Source organism: Lepisosteus oculatus, chromosome 9 (assembly GCF_040954835.1).
Source record: "Lepisosteus oculatus isolate fLepOcu1 chromosome 9, fLepOcu1.hap2, whole genome shotgun sequence".
Lineage (NCBI taxonomy): Eukaryota > Metazoa > Chordata > Actinopteri > Semionotiformes > Lepisosteidae > Lepisosteus > Lepisosteus oculatus.
Genome location: NC_090704.1, coordinates 36,479,100 through 36,495,544, shown reverse-complemented (window position 1 = coordinate 36,495,544; position 16,445 = coordinate 36,479,100). Strand labels below are relative to the sequence as shown.

The 16,445-nt window shown below is 34.4% G+C and overlaps 1 protein-coding gene across 1 annotated transcript; it reads right to left on the bottom strand.

Moving 5' to 3' along the window:
* Window positions 1-4,316: 4,316 nt before the first annotated feature.
* On the bottom strand, window positions 4,317-12,073 carry LOC102694955 (ficolin-1-like). The gene is made up of 8 exons (XM_006635356.3): window positions 11,861-12,073; window positions 10,041-10,181; window positions 9,525-9,569; window positions 9,145-9,180; window positions 8,766-8,893; window positions 7,225-7,354; window positions 6,474-6,608; window positions 4,317-5,170 (listed from the first exon to the last, which is right to left on the bottom strand). Exons 1-8 carry the CDS (start codon window positions 11,934-11,936, stop codon window positions 4,920-4,922), a joined length of 942 nt encoding a protein of 313 aa, XP_006635419.2. The 5' UTR covers window positions 11,937-12,073; the 3' UTR covers window positions 4,317-4,919.
* Window positions 12,074-16,445: the final 4,372 nt, after the last annotated feature.

The window sequence follows — 16,445 nt, the reverse complement described above, 5'->3', positions numbered from 1 at the left end:
AGGCAACAAAACTTCCGGTGATGTGAAGTGGCACTATTATACTGTAAACAAGCCAGCATGAGTATACTGTACATCTCTTCAATACAATATTGCTCTCGATTTCAAAATGGTTTTGCCAATGAATACTACTTGATACTATAACTACATGCAGTTCATGTTGGATCATTCCTGCGATGAAATCTCTGCTACACAAATCACTGATTCGCTTGAACATCACATTACTTTAGTCATGAGACTAGCATCACGTCACAATTGGTGGAAATTGTGCAAGACCAGGGGTTTGCAACAATATGGGGACTATACAGTCTTTTCACAAAGTTCAAAATGTACTTAAATTGAAATTAGTAATTTTTCTCTGTACTGAATTTATTTGAATATATTTTGTTACCAAACTTTAAGAGTATGATTAGAGAATTACCAAAATTTAGGAATCATAAAAATGAAAAATGATAAGGAAAATCATTATTATCAAGCACCAAAGTAAAATAAAAATATTCTCAAGGCAGATATTATTACTAAACCATAAGATTAGCTAAACATGAGTGTTATTTGTACTCCTGACCTACAGACGGCCCCAAACGTTGATTTCTATTTGCCATTCCAGCAGCGAAAAAGGCATAAGGCATAAAAGAAATACTGGAAAATGAAAGCAGATTCACAGCAGTTACTTTTAAAAGGTCATCAAACTGCCACTTTAAGCATATTGGACTGCTTTGGAGTCATTTGGGTAACTTTTTGAACACAGGGTTTCAAGGCAAGGTTTTTGATAAATGTTACGGAAATGCCAGAGCTAGGGTTAGGGTTAGATTTTGAACAACACCTAGACATTTTGTGATGCATTTGCTGTGCTCTAGGACACGTGTGAAAAGCAGGAAAAGTGTTGTTTTATTTCCAGGAAAAATTAATTTGACTCAAATTTGTCGTTTTTGCTAAGCTGTGCGCCTGCCAAAAATGGGTCAAGCATCAGAAGTTTTTTAAAACCCCTTCTACGGGCTAATTTGACTTGTTTCTTACATTTAAACCTGATACCAAAAGCTTAGCAAAACGTGAGTGATATTTGTACTTCTGACCTGCAAATGGCCCCAAACACGTTGATTTGTATTTGCCATTCTAGCAGCAGGTAAGGCGAAAAAGAAGTACTGGAAAATGAAATCAGACTCACAGCAGATACTTTGAAAAGGTCGTTAAACTGCCACATTAAGCATTTTGGACTAAAGTTTAGGATTACAATTATCACTCATGTTTTGCTAAACTGATTTGGGGGGTTTTACATGCTCCAAAAGTTTAGCATTTAGATGTTTTATCTTTTAACTTGTAATTTTTTTCTATATTTGATTGACAGGTACATAGCTTTGCAAAGCCTGCAAAATTGGGCCAAATTTATTTTTTGAGGAATCATCACAACACTTTTCCTGCTTTTCATCCTAGAACAAAGGAAGTGCATTACAGAACCGTAACCCTAGCTCGGGCACTTCCAGAAAATATCAAATACCTTGTCTTAAAATGTTGCATTCCGAAGCTTACCCAAATGACTCCAAATTAATTTGAAACTTAAACAGTAGTAGTTTTCCAGAATTTTTTTTATTGTATCTTTTTTGATTCTGCTTTAATTTTGCAGTATTTCTTTTTCACGTTACCTGCTGCAGTAATTTCAGAAAAAATCAAAGATTTGTGCTGTCTACATGTAAGGATTACAATTGTCACTCACGTTTAGCTAAATTGTTCATTTATTTCAGGTTTCAAAATGCAAAAAATTAGAGTGTATTATATAGAAAGTATGTATTAAAACTTATGATTTTTGAACATCTTTGATTGTCAGGTGCATTTCATAGCAAGCCCTGCAAATAAAGTTTATTTATATTTATGTGCTATGAAATTCTGTCCATGTACAAGGACTAAATTATTATTAGTTTCAGTGAAAAATACTACAAAATGTGACTGAAGGGGATTAATGATTGTTCAATGTAAAACAGAATCCAGGCACCAAGGGCACATAAAACAAGGATGTAAACCTTTGTGAATACTGTATGCAGTAGGTGGAAGAGTTTCTTTATCTGATAGTTTTCAATTTGATATGGATTTTATGTCTCTGTGAAAATCAAGAAGTGTCATGTAATATTTATTAATCTCGAATAAGTTTTCACAGGTGTTGAATGAGAAGGCAAAGAGGAAGGCAGTGAAAGATATGAAGAGTTCAATACTCAATCTTGTCTTGTCTGCAAGAGCACTTTAGTATGCCTTTTTTGAGCAGGTGTAGAAGGGAGCCATGACATGTGTGCAGTGTGGTTGATCTCATGTGAGAGTCAGTGCTTAGTGACATAAATAAAACTATAATGCATGAATGTATGCTCTATAATTGGAGATTAGATTGAGGCAATAAAATGTTGATTCAGAGCCAGGCATGTTGCCAGAGGTGGGGCAAAAATAGAACACATATTAAATTTTACAACATGAAGGAAGCTGGAAGACATGGGTTCTTAGATTGAGAGTTTTGAAAAGAGGGGTTGAACAGAACAAGAAAGAGCAGCCAGAGATTGCGAACAAGGAGAAAGAAGAACATTAGATGTGTGATTTTGTATTATTAAAGTGCTCAGAGAGACAATAATAATCTTTGTACTGCCTTGAACAGAAAATAAACCTGGACTGTTTAACTCCTTTAAGTAAATTTTTGTCACTTTAGACATTTCTTGCAGCTAAAATGATGCCGTTAATCTGGATAACCAACCATAAAGATATTCTTTACATATCCAGTGATGAAGTGCCCACATGGATGACAAATAGTCTCCAACTCCAAGAAAAAAACACATCTGGGCCTGAACACCAGATGGAAGTCATGTCTCATAAATCCACTCACAGGGCCAGAGTGAACTTCCAGTGAGGGGTATCGTAGTTAGGCAATTGTCACTAGACTTAGTGATGTAACAACTAATTATCACCCTTGACAGCACAACTTGATAGAACCTTTAAAACAGTTTCCAATCATCTTTGAAATCCAGGTAGTAACAAAAATAAAATCACATGACTGTGATTACTACTAACTGACCTGTAACAGGAACAAACGTAGCTGAAAGTAACTACCTGGGTGGAAGATTGTTCATTATCCACAATTCCACCCAAATTTTCTTTTGTGGCAAGTGTAATTTTGTGATGAGTTCCTAACTGTAATTTTGTCATATCAACAACATAATGCAAGACACCACTTTTGTTGACACCACTGAATATTTATTTATTAATTTCCAAGTTTCTTCCCAACTAAGTCTTGACTTGTGGCCGTGTTTCCAAGCCTTAAAGATGAGGTGTATGTTCCATTTCAGAAGGTGTCTTCAGTACAATGCTAACCAAAATCCTTATCTCTTCTTTTCTGATTCTCCCTCAAAACTTTTAAAAGCCTCCTCAGAACAGTCTAGGCAAGCCTTTGGATCTGTTTTCGATTAGTAAATATTAAATGTTAATTTTATAACAATATTGAATTAACCTATTATTCTAAATACTTTTCTGTCTGATAATAAATTCTGGAAAATAATTGAAATCCTTGTTTTCTAATAACATTTTTTGAGCATACGAATGTTGATATAATTGTATGAGTGTATGACTATTTATGAGGCTAGTCCCAACAAGTATTATAGAAATTATATAGTATTATTGCTATTGTATTTGCAATCCATGAGTCATTGAAAAGCTACTTGTATAACAACAGTCATTCATATATATTCTCTCTTGTATTGTTTTATTATTATATCATGAAAATGATATATTGTATTTGTCATTTTCGCCTTCTCTGGAGAGATACGGAGTGAGTCAGTATTACCATGACAGTGAGCTATGCTTCTACCCACCTGTCAGTCAATGTTGTTTGCTATGCATATATAATCATACAGGAGACATGTATCACCTGAAAACAATTTATGACCATGCTTGCCTCAGGTGGTTCAGGTTATTGAAGGTTCATGCTGACTATATTCTGGTGGAGTGTTTTGCTTAGTCCCTCTCAAAGGATTTGTTCTCTTGCTCCTGTGTTCCTCGCCTTGCGATTCATGTATTCCAACCCTGTTACATTTTCTACTATGGTTCTGGTGTGAGTGTGTGTTAGCATCTGTATGAGTCCTTCAATGGACTGTAATCCTATCGAGGATGTATCATACCATGTGCCCATTGCTTGCCTAAGTTGTGGATAAAGCAGTTAGAAAATGGATGGGTGAATAGTGGACAGTTTATGAATAACCACTAATGTAAATGTGAAACACAGCTAATACACAACATTTTATTAAAATTGTCATACAATTGTAGAAAATTGTAGAAAAGAAATTCTTAGTCAGTTTGCTGAGAAAGGCACAGTAAGTTTATTATGTATGCATACAGGAATTGTTTAGCCAAGGGAACAACAGGCAAGTCAGAGTACCAGCTGGAACATTTCCCATTTATATAGACAAGCAGTTACAAAAACAAGCACAAAAAGGAATAGTGAACATATTTGTGCAGTAAAGCATATATGTGTAGCTCAAAACAGGGATTTTTATAATCCGATAGTAAAATAATTTAGCACATTACCCTTCTTGAGGTACATACTGTACTGTATTCGTGAAGGTTTACTTACCAAAGCATTTTATTCCCAGTTTTAATTTTCTAATGACTGATGTCTAATGACACTCCTAATAGGTAAAAATTGCATTAAAGCTATATTTCTACAAAATATACTGTAGTATAACCGTATTGTGTTTGTGGGGATGAATTACAGAATTGAGGTCTGAGCACTGATGGTTGTTCCAAATTCAAAGAGTTTCAGGTATAGTAGTCAGGAACAAATATATATAGAAATATGTCTTCAAGTTTCTGAAACAAAATATGATTAAACATATTTTCTTGTGACAATCATTGAAAAGAATCAGAAATTTCCCCCTGTGCTGTTTCCTTGTACAAACTTACTGAGGTCTTATTTTCATACCACTGTACTTATAGGAATAATTGTATCCTTTTCCACTGTGCCAGTTAATTCCATTGGCAAAACTGTCATGATGTCCCTTCAGATAAAGACCATTAAGGTTGGAATCATGGCACACATTATACCACCAGGCTCCTGAATATGCAGTGGCACAGTTACCACCACCATAACTATCGTTGTCTTGCTCTTTGGTAGAAAAGGCTTGGTTGTTGTGGCTTGTCAAGGAATCTCCTGTGGGGAGAAGATGAAGACATTTTTAGAAAAATTGCAAGGTCTGGAGCCATCAGATGTTTCTTCTTTTTAGCTGGTTATATTTTTGCAACAAATGCAGCACTGCTTAATGTGAGCTTCACACATCTTACATATAACAGCATAATATTTAAAAAACATCACATTCATTAACTGAACCTAGCAATATGTATGCCATATGAGATCTTATTAAATTATATAATAGTACTGGTAGAATAACGTTCTTGTAGTTTTATTAATGGTCTGCTATTACTTTCATTTTTCTACATTTACTTTATATGTATTTTAGACTAAATGGTCTATTTATTGAAAGAAAAACCTGTTAAAAGTTATTAATTTTGACACAATATTTCCGCCACTGGGAAAAATATCTGGGGTTTACGTGATTCCAGAAACTGCCATTTCTGCCTGACAGTTTTTTTCATGTTAAGCATCATATTTTGTGGTCAATTTTCAAGTGTGAATTGTGTAAATGTGGAATTTGCACTTATTTTTCTGTTTGATTATTATTCAGTTTTCACATTTGAATTAGAGAAACTTATCCCTTGCAACAGGCTAACTTGTTATATTAGCAAATTGAACACTGTAATGAGCAATTAATTTAACCTTTCCTGCCTTTCCTTTATGTTTTAAAGTATTGTAGCAGCTACTGTATTTTCTATTTTACTGTTATAGTCATGTTTTCAAATGTACATTTGCAGTTTTGTTTTTGAATATGCAAAAGACAATGATGACCTGTATGCTGAATTAAAACATTTTTTTTCCTAAACTGATTGGGAGGTTAGCAACATTCATGATGCCTAATGAAATTGCAGGTTTAGAAACCAACATTTTTCATCTTATTATCAATTAGCAAAATAAAACAACAACTTTCTCAAGCCATTTTTTGTAATTTTAATTCTCCTACACTAAATCCCTTTACAACCACAAAACATTTACAAAAGTTTATATATTACATTTATTTTACATTATTAAACAAACAGATGATAATGTGAAACATGATTAACATAACATTTGGAAAAATGACAGTATATAACTGTGCTAGAAACAACTTTTGAACCGGGTCATTTTATAAGGGATTTCAAAATGAAAAGTGAAAGGATTTCAAGTGAAAAGAAAAACTGAAGGTGAAGTGTAGAGGCTTTCAATGTCAGTTATGTGTAAAGGAAGCAACGCAAAATCATAATATTACCAAGACATATTTCAAATGAATAATTAATAAGTTTTTATTCTTGAATTACCTCTTAGGAAGTCAGGGGGTGAACAAATCAAAGTGAGAACTTACCTGCAGTACCACCCATGAAATTTCCCAGAAGGAGCTTGTACTTGTCTGATTCTCCCAGAATTTTGAAGGATTGGTATTTGGCAAAAGTAGCAATATCATCGAAATCTTTCAGATCTATCCTTAATTGGAAATTCCCTTAAATGCAAAACAAAAAATCAGAAAATTAATTATAAGTTTTACTTCTACAAAAATTCAGTTGATGGGCATTCAGTATGTTATTGTTTACATGCTTTTGCACAACTTAAAAAAAACATTGTCCCCAGAGAGAGGATTTGAATTCATTGACATGGATGAAACTACCATTGGCCTACTCTACAATAGTTTGACTTTGTGCACTCTAATAAATTCATGATTGTTTTGAAACTGTGTCAATGACATCTACTATGTCTCACTGTTCAGAGGTGCTCAGCAGGGCTGTAAATTTGTGGACTCAACTAAATGTCAACACTACTCCCATTGATACTCAGGTGTCATGACTTGACAGATGATATTCTCCTGTTTCTGATATTTCTTGTTAAGTTACTACTAAAGTTACAAAATAACATTAGTAGACTTAATATGAATTGAATTCATTATTAAATTCAGTCTTTATGTCTTTGAATCCTACTGTATGGATCTCTTTCTTCCACTATTCCTATTCAGTGTCAGAGCTTAGTTTTTAACTAAGATAGAAGATACATATTCACACCAGTGATTAAAAATCATTGCAATGAACATCAGAGACCAAACACCACTGAAGTATAAGACTCACCTGAGGCCGTCAGAGCATTAATATTGTCGTTCCCCAGCCAGAACTCTGTTTGCTGGTTACCAAACCCTTTCTTGTAGGCATTCCAGTCTCGGTAGAAATCTACAGATCCGTCCATTCGCCTCTGTATCACCTACCACCACAACACCACGGTTATAAAGGAAATATTAGCGTAGTTCTATTACTACTTATTGTTAGAATTATGCACACGAATGGGAGTTTTCTTATTATCCTTTACCCTAACAATAGTGTAAGTAATATTATAAACAAAGCAGAAGTGGGAGCATTTGGTAAAGATGAAAAAAAAAGATTTTAATGGAGTGAGTGGATTCTATGATAAGTGCCTGACAGTGAAAACATGATTATATTTTGGCTTGGATTATATTATAAATAAGGCAGCAAACTCAAAACAATAGTATTAGATAAGATAATTTTATGAGAAATATAAGAATAAGTGTGGAAGTAAATTAAATGTACAAATCCATGCACCCATTGTCTAACACTTCTTCCAATTTGGTATCAGGAGGCCACTGGAGCCTATCCCAGCAAGCAACAGGCACAAATCAGGGTACACCCTGGACATGATGCTAGCACATACTCACACCTAAAGACATGTTTTTCCAGAAGCCAATGAACCTTTAGTATGTCTTTGGGCTGTGGGAGGATACTGTAGCACACAAGGGAAACAGGAGAAACCCTTGAACACAGAGAGAACATACAAGCTCTGTGCAGATTGCACTCCAGGTCCAGAATTGAACCCAGGGCTCCAGTGCTGCAAAGCAGCAATCCTAGCCACTGTGCCACTTCACCACTCAAATTCACCAATACAAATATTTAAGAAAAATTAAGTCAATGAAAGATAATCCATAAAATAAATTTGAATCAAATTTATTTTGACTGGACACTGGTTTTTCATACTGTAGCTTCATATACTGTAGCAGTAGGTTAAGGGACAACAATCACATTTCCTAAAAATATGATTTTATACATCTGGTTGTACGCCAGCTTGGTTATGTGGTGTGTAGCAGAGCTGTCACATTTCAGTCATGGGTTTAATTCTGGAGCAAGGCACTGTCTTTGTGGAGTTTGCATGCTCTCCTTGTGGCTGCATGGCTATTGATTTTCTTTAGTTCTAAGTCTTTTTAGAGAACTAAATTTCCTGGTATTTTCCATTTTTTTTAATATTTATATTTTAATTCATATTGTTCCCCTAAAGTACAGTATATGTGTTTATTAAGTCTTATATTTCCTTATAATGATATCTTAATACATACTGTATATTAAAAACCTATTAGGCTTTTGTGTAATTAAAACAAAAAAAATAATATTTCTGTTCAGAACCTGATACATAGCAAGGGCATGAAATTATTTCATAATGTGTTTGAGATTTTTTGATGTGTATGTTTTGAAAGTAGTAATAATTTATCTTAAAAAATTACTTTATTATTTGAACACACAATATATTACTTAGTGAATGAATCTGCCCAGAAATGAGGTGCTACACATTCAAATGTTCTAACTCTTAGAAGTGAGATTTCACTCACAAGCCAGCCGCCTCCGTCCGTCTCCATGTCACAGAACACCTGGAGGGCTTTTCCTCCTGCTATCCTCACTGTGTACCAGCCGCTCATGTAGTTCCCCTGGTCCAGCAGCTCCTTACAGTTCTGAGCGCCTGGAAGAACGATGACATCACGCTGGCAGCAATTCTTTCCACACCAATCTCAGCAATGCAACCAAATTTCTTGAGATTTTGCTATAACCTAAGACACAAAACGATGCTTTTCTGTTATTAATATGCATAATAATTTTGGTTCACTGTGGTCATTTTATTTTGGTTTCCCATCCATCATTATGATATATGATATATTTTGTTCATGGTTATACTCTTGATTATGTGGGTAAAATTCACATTTGTTAACTTACCTTTGTCACTTTGGACCCCGGGATCTCCTTTGTCTCCTACAAAGATACAAGAAGTACATTAAGCCTAACACATTCATTGTTATGATACTTGAGGCTCTGAGTCTGACTTAGTGGATTCATCCTCAGTAAACCTTTGTACAGTACATGCAAGCAGCACCACTACACAGCAGTTCAGATGGAGAGGTGACAAAATGGCCTCAATAGTTAAGTTATGGGGGATCTTTAGGGAAGACAAACTGTACTGTAAAACTGTAACCAGAAATTATATTTGCAGTATACAACGCCTGTTCTTGTCACAATATCCATGGTTGGGGTGGGGATCCATCACTCATCTTGGGCTCCTATATAATATCATAAATAATAGAAAAGCATTTACTTACCTTTGGGTCCCATCATGCCAGGCTCGCCTTGTGGTCCTTTAGGACCTACAACGTAGAAGCACAGTTAAAATGGAAGATTCAACTTCTTCATGGACAGCTAAAACCAGCATGGAGGTGATTAGATTAACTGTACACATATACTTCTGAGACCGTGTACCTTTTCATACTAACAGCAGAGAATCTGTACATTTGTAATGTTATTTTAATGTCTTGGGCACATGGCAAAAATGGCTATAAGACCTTAAAATATATTTGACTATTGCTAAGTCCAAAGTCCAATGGTCTGTACTGCAGTCCTCTATTGAAGACCTCAATTCATTTATTAGGTATGAAGAGGCTTTGTGAAGACAGACTTAAAGAAATTTGAATTAAGCATTTGGTATCCTCTTTAATAATGTCAAAAACAGCAGATTTGTGTCAATCTGTGTCAATTTTGACAGATTTGACAGATTTGTGTCAATCACAGTAAAGCAACTTGTGATTATGGAAGAAGAATCCAGAATAGTCTGGATTTACCTGGAGGGCCTTGTGGTCCCTGCAAGCCTGGAGATCCAGGAGCACCTGCTGTTCCCGGGCTTCCTGGGCTTCCAGGGATTCCTGGGCACCCCTGGAGCAGGGTCAGTCTCTCATTGTCATTCAGGCCAATAATCTTCACATCTGAAACACAGAAGATAACAAGTTAGCCTTGAAAGGATGAAATAAACAAATGTAGTCAAAGTATTTTAGCTATGAGCTAACATATTTAATTGATTTTAAAGTGTTATACAGCATGAATTTTGAGTTAATTTTACTTTATATGTATTTTAGACAGCTAAGTTTGTGGAAAAAATGGGAAGAGGTTTCTGCATCTAAAGTCTTATCTTTTTATTCATGCTTTTAATTAGTGTTTGCCTTATGTACTTCTTTTCTTTTTGTTCAATATTATATTGATATTGTTTCTCTTTTGTTTCTCCTTTTTGTTTGTATATCCTGTAAAATGCCCCCCCCCCCCCCCCCCCAAACAATGCTGGTGTACATGAGCACTGAAATAAATCCTTTTTTATTTTATTTTGCTATATTTTATATTTTTCTTCACTTTGGTGAATCATGATCTCCCAGCTCAGATACTCAGATACTTGTCCTTAAATAAGATGCTTAACCCTGATTCTTTTAGTACACATGGCATTTCTAAGCTACCTTTGAAGAAAGGGGTCTTGAATTCCATGTTGGCTTAAGATCACTTGATATGTGAAGGCACATAGTTGGAACCTTCTCCATGACAAGTGGAGCTGTAGTGTCACAAAGTAATTAAATAAAAGATGGACTGGATGCTGAAATAACATGGACGCTGAGGATAAGCTTAGAGCTTAGAACATTAGAGCTTAGAAAGAAAAGAAAAGAATTGTGATCTACAGTACAATCACATGAGCTATGCAGTGCCAGAACTAGTGGAGATACTGTGCGCTCCACTGTAGAGTAGTAGTAGAGGATTTTATTGCCATATGTACATGTACATTGGAATTCTTGCGCTGATTTCTCGGGACATATACAATACATCAGACAACACAGTGCAACAGAGAACACCACACAATGTAGACAGTACATTACAAACATAATAAATAATCACAACAGAACAATAAATATGTAGTACTGGAAAAAAAAACATTGTAGACCATGTTTTTTTCCATGTACTATAAAAAGTGCATAGTGCAAATGTGCATTGAGTCTGAGGCATTGTAGTTAGCTGTTAAGGATGCGTACTGCAGTAGGTGTTTAAATTCACATAGCACTACAAACCTTGCAGGACCAGAATCCTGCAAGAGTCAGAGGTACTTTTCAATCGGAATTAACGCCAAAAAGCAAGTGACTTTGGCTTATTTACAGTAGGTATTTTTTCAGGTCTGTCCATAATTTGAAAGCTGACATAATGCTTTGAATGCTCAGGCTCTCATTTATCCCTCATTTATCTTCTGGAAAGACTCTGACCAATGTTTTAGCAAATGTGTGATATCTCTTTTTATGTGGTCACGGTTTATATTGGAAGTACACTGAAATGCATTTTAGATTGCAGCTCTCCAAGAAAAAAAGGATGTTTATTACACATTGACTGCCTTTCTAGATATTATCTGCATATCAGCAAACTTTAAGTTAATTAAAATAAGCAAAACACTCTATAGTTTTTGTTCCACCTATATCAAAGTAATGAGAGGTCATTATTGGTGTTAACTGAATGAGGCCCGCAATACATTAAACGACAAAAAAGCACTTATAAGAAAAGCACTGCTGTCATTTCATTACTACAGGGAAAAATCTTCACAGAACTGTGAACTTTCTAAAAATGTATCAATCACACTTACCGGGACAGGTGTTTTTTTCATAAGCCACGACAGACTGACACAGGAAAAGAGTGATGACTGTTCTAAGAACCATCATTCTGCTGGTCCTATTCTGTCTGCTCTAGGTTGATGAATACCTACTGCACGAGTGAAGGATATATTTATATTAAAGTCACACCAAAACTCATTAGTATAATATTCCCTAATTTGCATTTCAGTGTCATTATCATTTACAATTTTCAATGTTCTTAAAATTCCAATAAAACCTGTTGACTGTTCTCATACATGATTGTGTTCAGCCAAAGGGCGTTTACACAAAAAGAGTGACAAACAAAGAGTGACAAGCTGAATAAATATTTACACTAATAACAGCACAAGGATAGTGGCATTGGAGTTTCCAGCACTGCTGCAAGCAGTGTATGATTTTCGGGGACCTAGTGAGCCATTGGGAGAGGATAGTTGTTTGGTATGATAAAAAAAATAAAATATCTGCTGTATATTGCATTATATAGCATACTCATGTGTTTTTACAGTCCACGTGAAATTAGACTTGTAATAAATGTAATGTAGTGTAAATTACATTAATGTAAATGTAATAAAACTGTAGTGTGATGTGGCTCCTCTCTTTCTGCTCTGCACATGCTGCGAGTGCAGTTTGCCACACTCGCTACAATGGCCGCATAACTGGAGCTGCAGACGGATGTCAGACAGATTCAAAAATATCTCCAAATTTAGCTTTTAATGACACAAACTGGCAAAAACAATACACAAACGAATGCTGTGGGAGTCACTGATTGTGTTGTTTGTTGGTGGCAGACATGTCATAGACCACCCTATTTTATCAGCTTTGTTAGTCTCCAAATGTGTACAGTGATGCGAAAAAGAAAGTACAGTACGCCCTTTTAAGAATCTATGGTTTTACATATTGTAACAAATGGGGGATTATGAAAATGGTGAAAATCAGGAATTGACCGAGCAGTTAGTCAATAAGTAAAATAATTATTCATAAATCCAATTTTTAAGTGATTTCTCCAGAATATACCTGAGCAGTTGGTATAATTAGAGAAAAACAATGAAGGTACAATAGAATGACCCCGCTGATTTGCTAAGGATTCGAATGGAAAAGGCATTGTTAGGTGGGCATCTCAGTACTGCGAAGCTTAGTAATATCAGAGCACATAATAAACGGGGAAAAGCCTTAAATAGTCTGCTCAATTACATGAGATTGGGAAGGTCAACCTGATTGAAAAACTAGTATCCAGGGCATAACATATATTATTCTATTTGTAGGGATTTTTATACTTTATAAAAGTATAAAGGCCAAATATTTAACATATATATTTTAATTATTCAAAATATTTTCAGGAACACTTTACTGATATGGTTTTTGTGTACATACAAACAGTTTGATAATAATTTGCATTTCAGTGAACTGTGTTAGTACTCTGAAAAAAATAATTATTCAACAACAGAGAAAGTCACATGAATCAATAGATACATACTGTAGCTGAGCACATTGTTATTTGATGTTAAACAAAGTTGGTAAAATACTGGGAAATTCACCAGATGTCTTAACTTATTTAGATCCTGTTTCTTACAATCAATATTTTCTTAGTATACAGCACAGTACATGTAAATTCTCTTTTCGTGAGTGCTCCATTAACTTAATTAATTCCTCCCAACACTGCCAAAGTAAATTGCAAATGTTTGTACAGTAAGTATTAAAAACATTGGTTATACTGTATTTGTTCAAGATTAGAATGGCCTTAAATTTAATAAGCACCTAGAGAGAAATTATCAAATTAATAGTACAGTATGATACAACCTGCATGGTCCATAAACTGTAAGTTAAATAAAACTGTTACATTAGTAGGCCTCTATTCACTTCACTTTCCCCAGACAAAGTCATCTCCACGCTGGTTGGAGACAGAATGTTTTTTGAAGTACAGTAAATCAGCCCAATCTCTGCGTGAAAAAACTGTGTAAACGGTGCAGAACCTACTGGTTAAAATTTGAACTTGTCTTTAGAAAATCAACCACACATACATCAAGCATCTGAATTTAAGAGTATTCTGAATCTGTCTTGTTTCCTTTGTAAACAGTCAATACAAGAATTGCATTTATAATAGCTCTGGAGTTTGAAAAATTCACATATAACCTGAGGAGAACCAAGCAGAACCCATATTGCCATTTTAGAAATATTCATCACTAATATTTAGTTGAGACTGAATAAGATCCTTTACTTTTCTATTTAATATAAATTTAATACAAGCTTTGGATATCCAGCACCTTAGTGATTAAATATAGAACACCTCTTTGCACAGGAGAGGAGGCATCACCAATCAGAAAATACTGATTTGTATTACTGTACAGACAGTACATACTTACTGAAGGTTGTTTCAGTTTTACAAGCGCTACCAAAACTGTGCTCATTTGCACACTGTGCAAAATGTTCTCGAACAGTTTATTGGATGTAAATACAGCGAAAACCATGCCAGTCAAGTGCTTTGAAGAATGTTATGAATAAATAACATTTGGTTAACTATAAAACATGTTACCTAGAAGTTGAATCTAATTTGTACTTTATAAATCAAAGTTCCTAAATGCATTTCAAAGCACAAGATTCAACCATAAGCACCAAAGGATCTTTAAAAAAAACCTAGGGTAAAAGTTGTGGAAAACCAAAGATCAGGGATGGGCACAGAAAATTTCAAGAACTTTGAATGTTGAATGAACTGTTGTTGTGCCCTTAAATGCTAGTATTATTGGCAACTATATTTCCTTATGACAAAATCCTTGAGAATAATTAAGGTTTCCTACTGTGCTGCTCCTTGATCAATCTCACACTTTGGTCTGATTTTCATATTGCTGTACTTAGAGAAATAATTGAATCTTTTATAGGGTAACAGTTGATTTAATTGGAAAAACTATGATGTCCCCTATTAATGTTGGCCATACAACAGTTGTTATACCATCAGGTAACTGCATACAGAGTGGCACAGTTAACAGCAATATAAGTATCACTTATGAATTACAAAACATTTCAAAGACATTATACATTAAATACTGTAGAAGTTATTTTACAAACAAAAACTAAAACAAACATGATATTTCAAAACTGTTAAAATTTAGAAAGACAACTGCATACCACTGCACACAGTTTGTTAAGGAATTTGTTAAGGAACCAAATTATTTGCTAAGGAATTTCACAGTAAGACCTTAGTTACCTTATAAGGAAAAGAAAAACCTTTCAGGCGATGCTGTAGCCATTTAATGTAGTTACATGTAAAGAAAGTTATGCAAATCATTACTGTTTATTTCCAAGATACATTTCAAGTATTAAAGTAAACAAAGATAATTAGTTTACTTTAAATTCTGTAATATAATTTAATATTTGAATTGATCATGAAAGACATGAATTACAGTACATCCTAGGAGGTCAGTGTACGAATAAAAAGTGTGAACTTACTGTACCTGCAGTATCGCCCACGAAATTTCCCAGAAGCTGACTGCTATTCTCCCAGAATTTTAAAGAAGTCATATTTTGTCTACATCCTTAATTAGAAGTTCCCTTTAATACAAGACAGACAAAACAAAACTTCAGAAAATGAATGAAATTACTTCTACAAAATTTCAATGGGTAAGCATAGACTATTTCTCTCATGCTTTTGCACAATAGTTTGTCTATAAATGCGATTTGTGCCATTATTCAGGAATATTTTTTTATTAGATTAACAAGAAATTTGTTAAAACTGGCATGATCTAGAATGCTTTGGCTTTTTTTACTCATTTATTAATATGAATAGGACTCCAGAAATTGTGCTTAGACTGAATCAGTGACATCTCATCATGTCTCACTGCTCAGAGTTGTTCAACAGGGCTGTGGAACTGAGGCCATTAGTGTTTGCTCAATAACTTGTCAACACTACCCCCACTGATACTCTAGTGTCACGAAATGTAATCTTTTGTAGATTATATTCTCCCATTTCTTTCTGATATTTCTCTTTCAGCCCTCCATAGTTAAAGCATGTTAAACTTAATAAATTTAGTATAATGTAAAATGAATTTGTTATTAAAATCAATCCTTATGTCTTTCAATCCCCAATAATGACATCTCTTTCTGCTACTAACCTTATTCCTTCTCACTGCTCCCATGTTAATTTTTTGAATGAAGATCTTCCCTACTTTGCAGAACATTTATAAAGACAATGTCATGAATAATATTAAAGAATAAACAACCAGAGTTGTACAGTCTACACATTATAGCATGATTTCCATTAAAAAACAAATATACCTCCTTTTATAAAAACTCTTATTTTTCATGATACTTCTTTCAGATATTAAAAGTTGTTTGAAAAGGAAACAATTAAATAAAGAATACTGAACGATTTCACTTGCTTAATTTATTTGCAAGAATACACCTTCAGCAGAGAACATCTGAGACCAAGGAAAGAGCGGGAATACGGTTTCAAAAGAACTAATCATGAAATAATTTCTTGTGTAAATTAGAAGATACGAAATAGTCTCTGTCATAAAAAATAAGTTAGAAAGAAAAAACAGTGCTAGACTAGAAGACTCTGCTGAGGCATTCAGGGCATTAATATCA

What these genes read in the sequence shown, in the direction of transcription:
- LOC102694955 (XM_006635356.3), bottom strand. Translation starts at nt 11,936, where the DNA reads ATGATGGTTCTTAGAACAGTCATCACTCTTTTCCTGTGTCAGTCTGTC. An exon ending in TGAAAAAAACACCTGTCCCG is followed by an intron (nt 10,182 to 11,860) that starts GTAAGTGTGATT and finishes TCTGTGTTTCAG; the next exon opens with ATGTGAAGATTATTGGCCTG. An exon ending in TAATGCTCTGACGGCCTCAG is followed by an intron (nt 6,609 to 7,224) that starts GTGAGTCTTATA and finishes TTTGCATTTAAG; the next exon opens with GGAATTTCCAATTAAGGATA.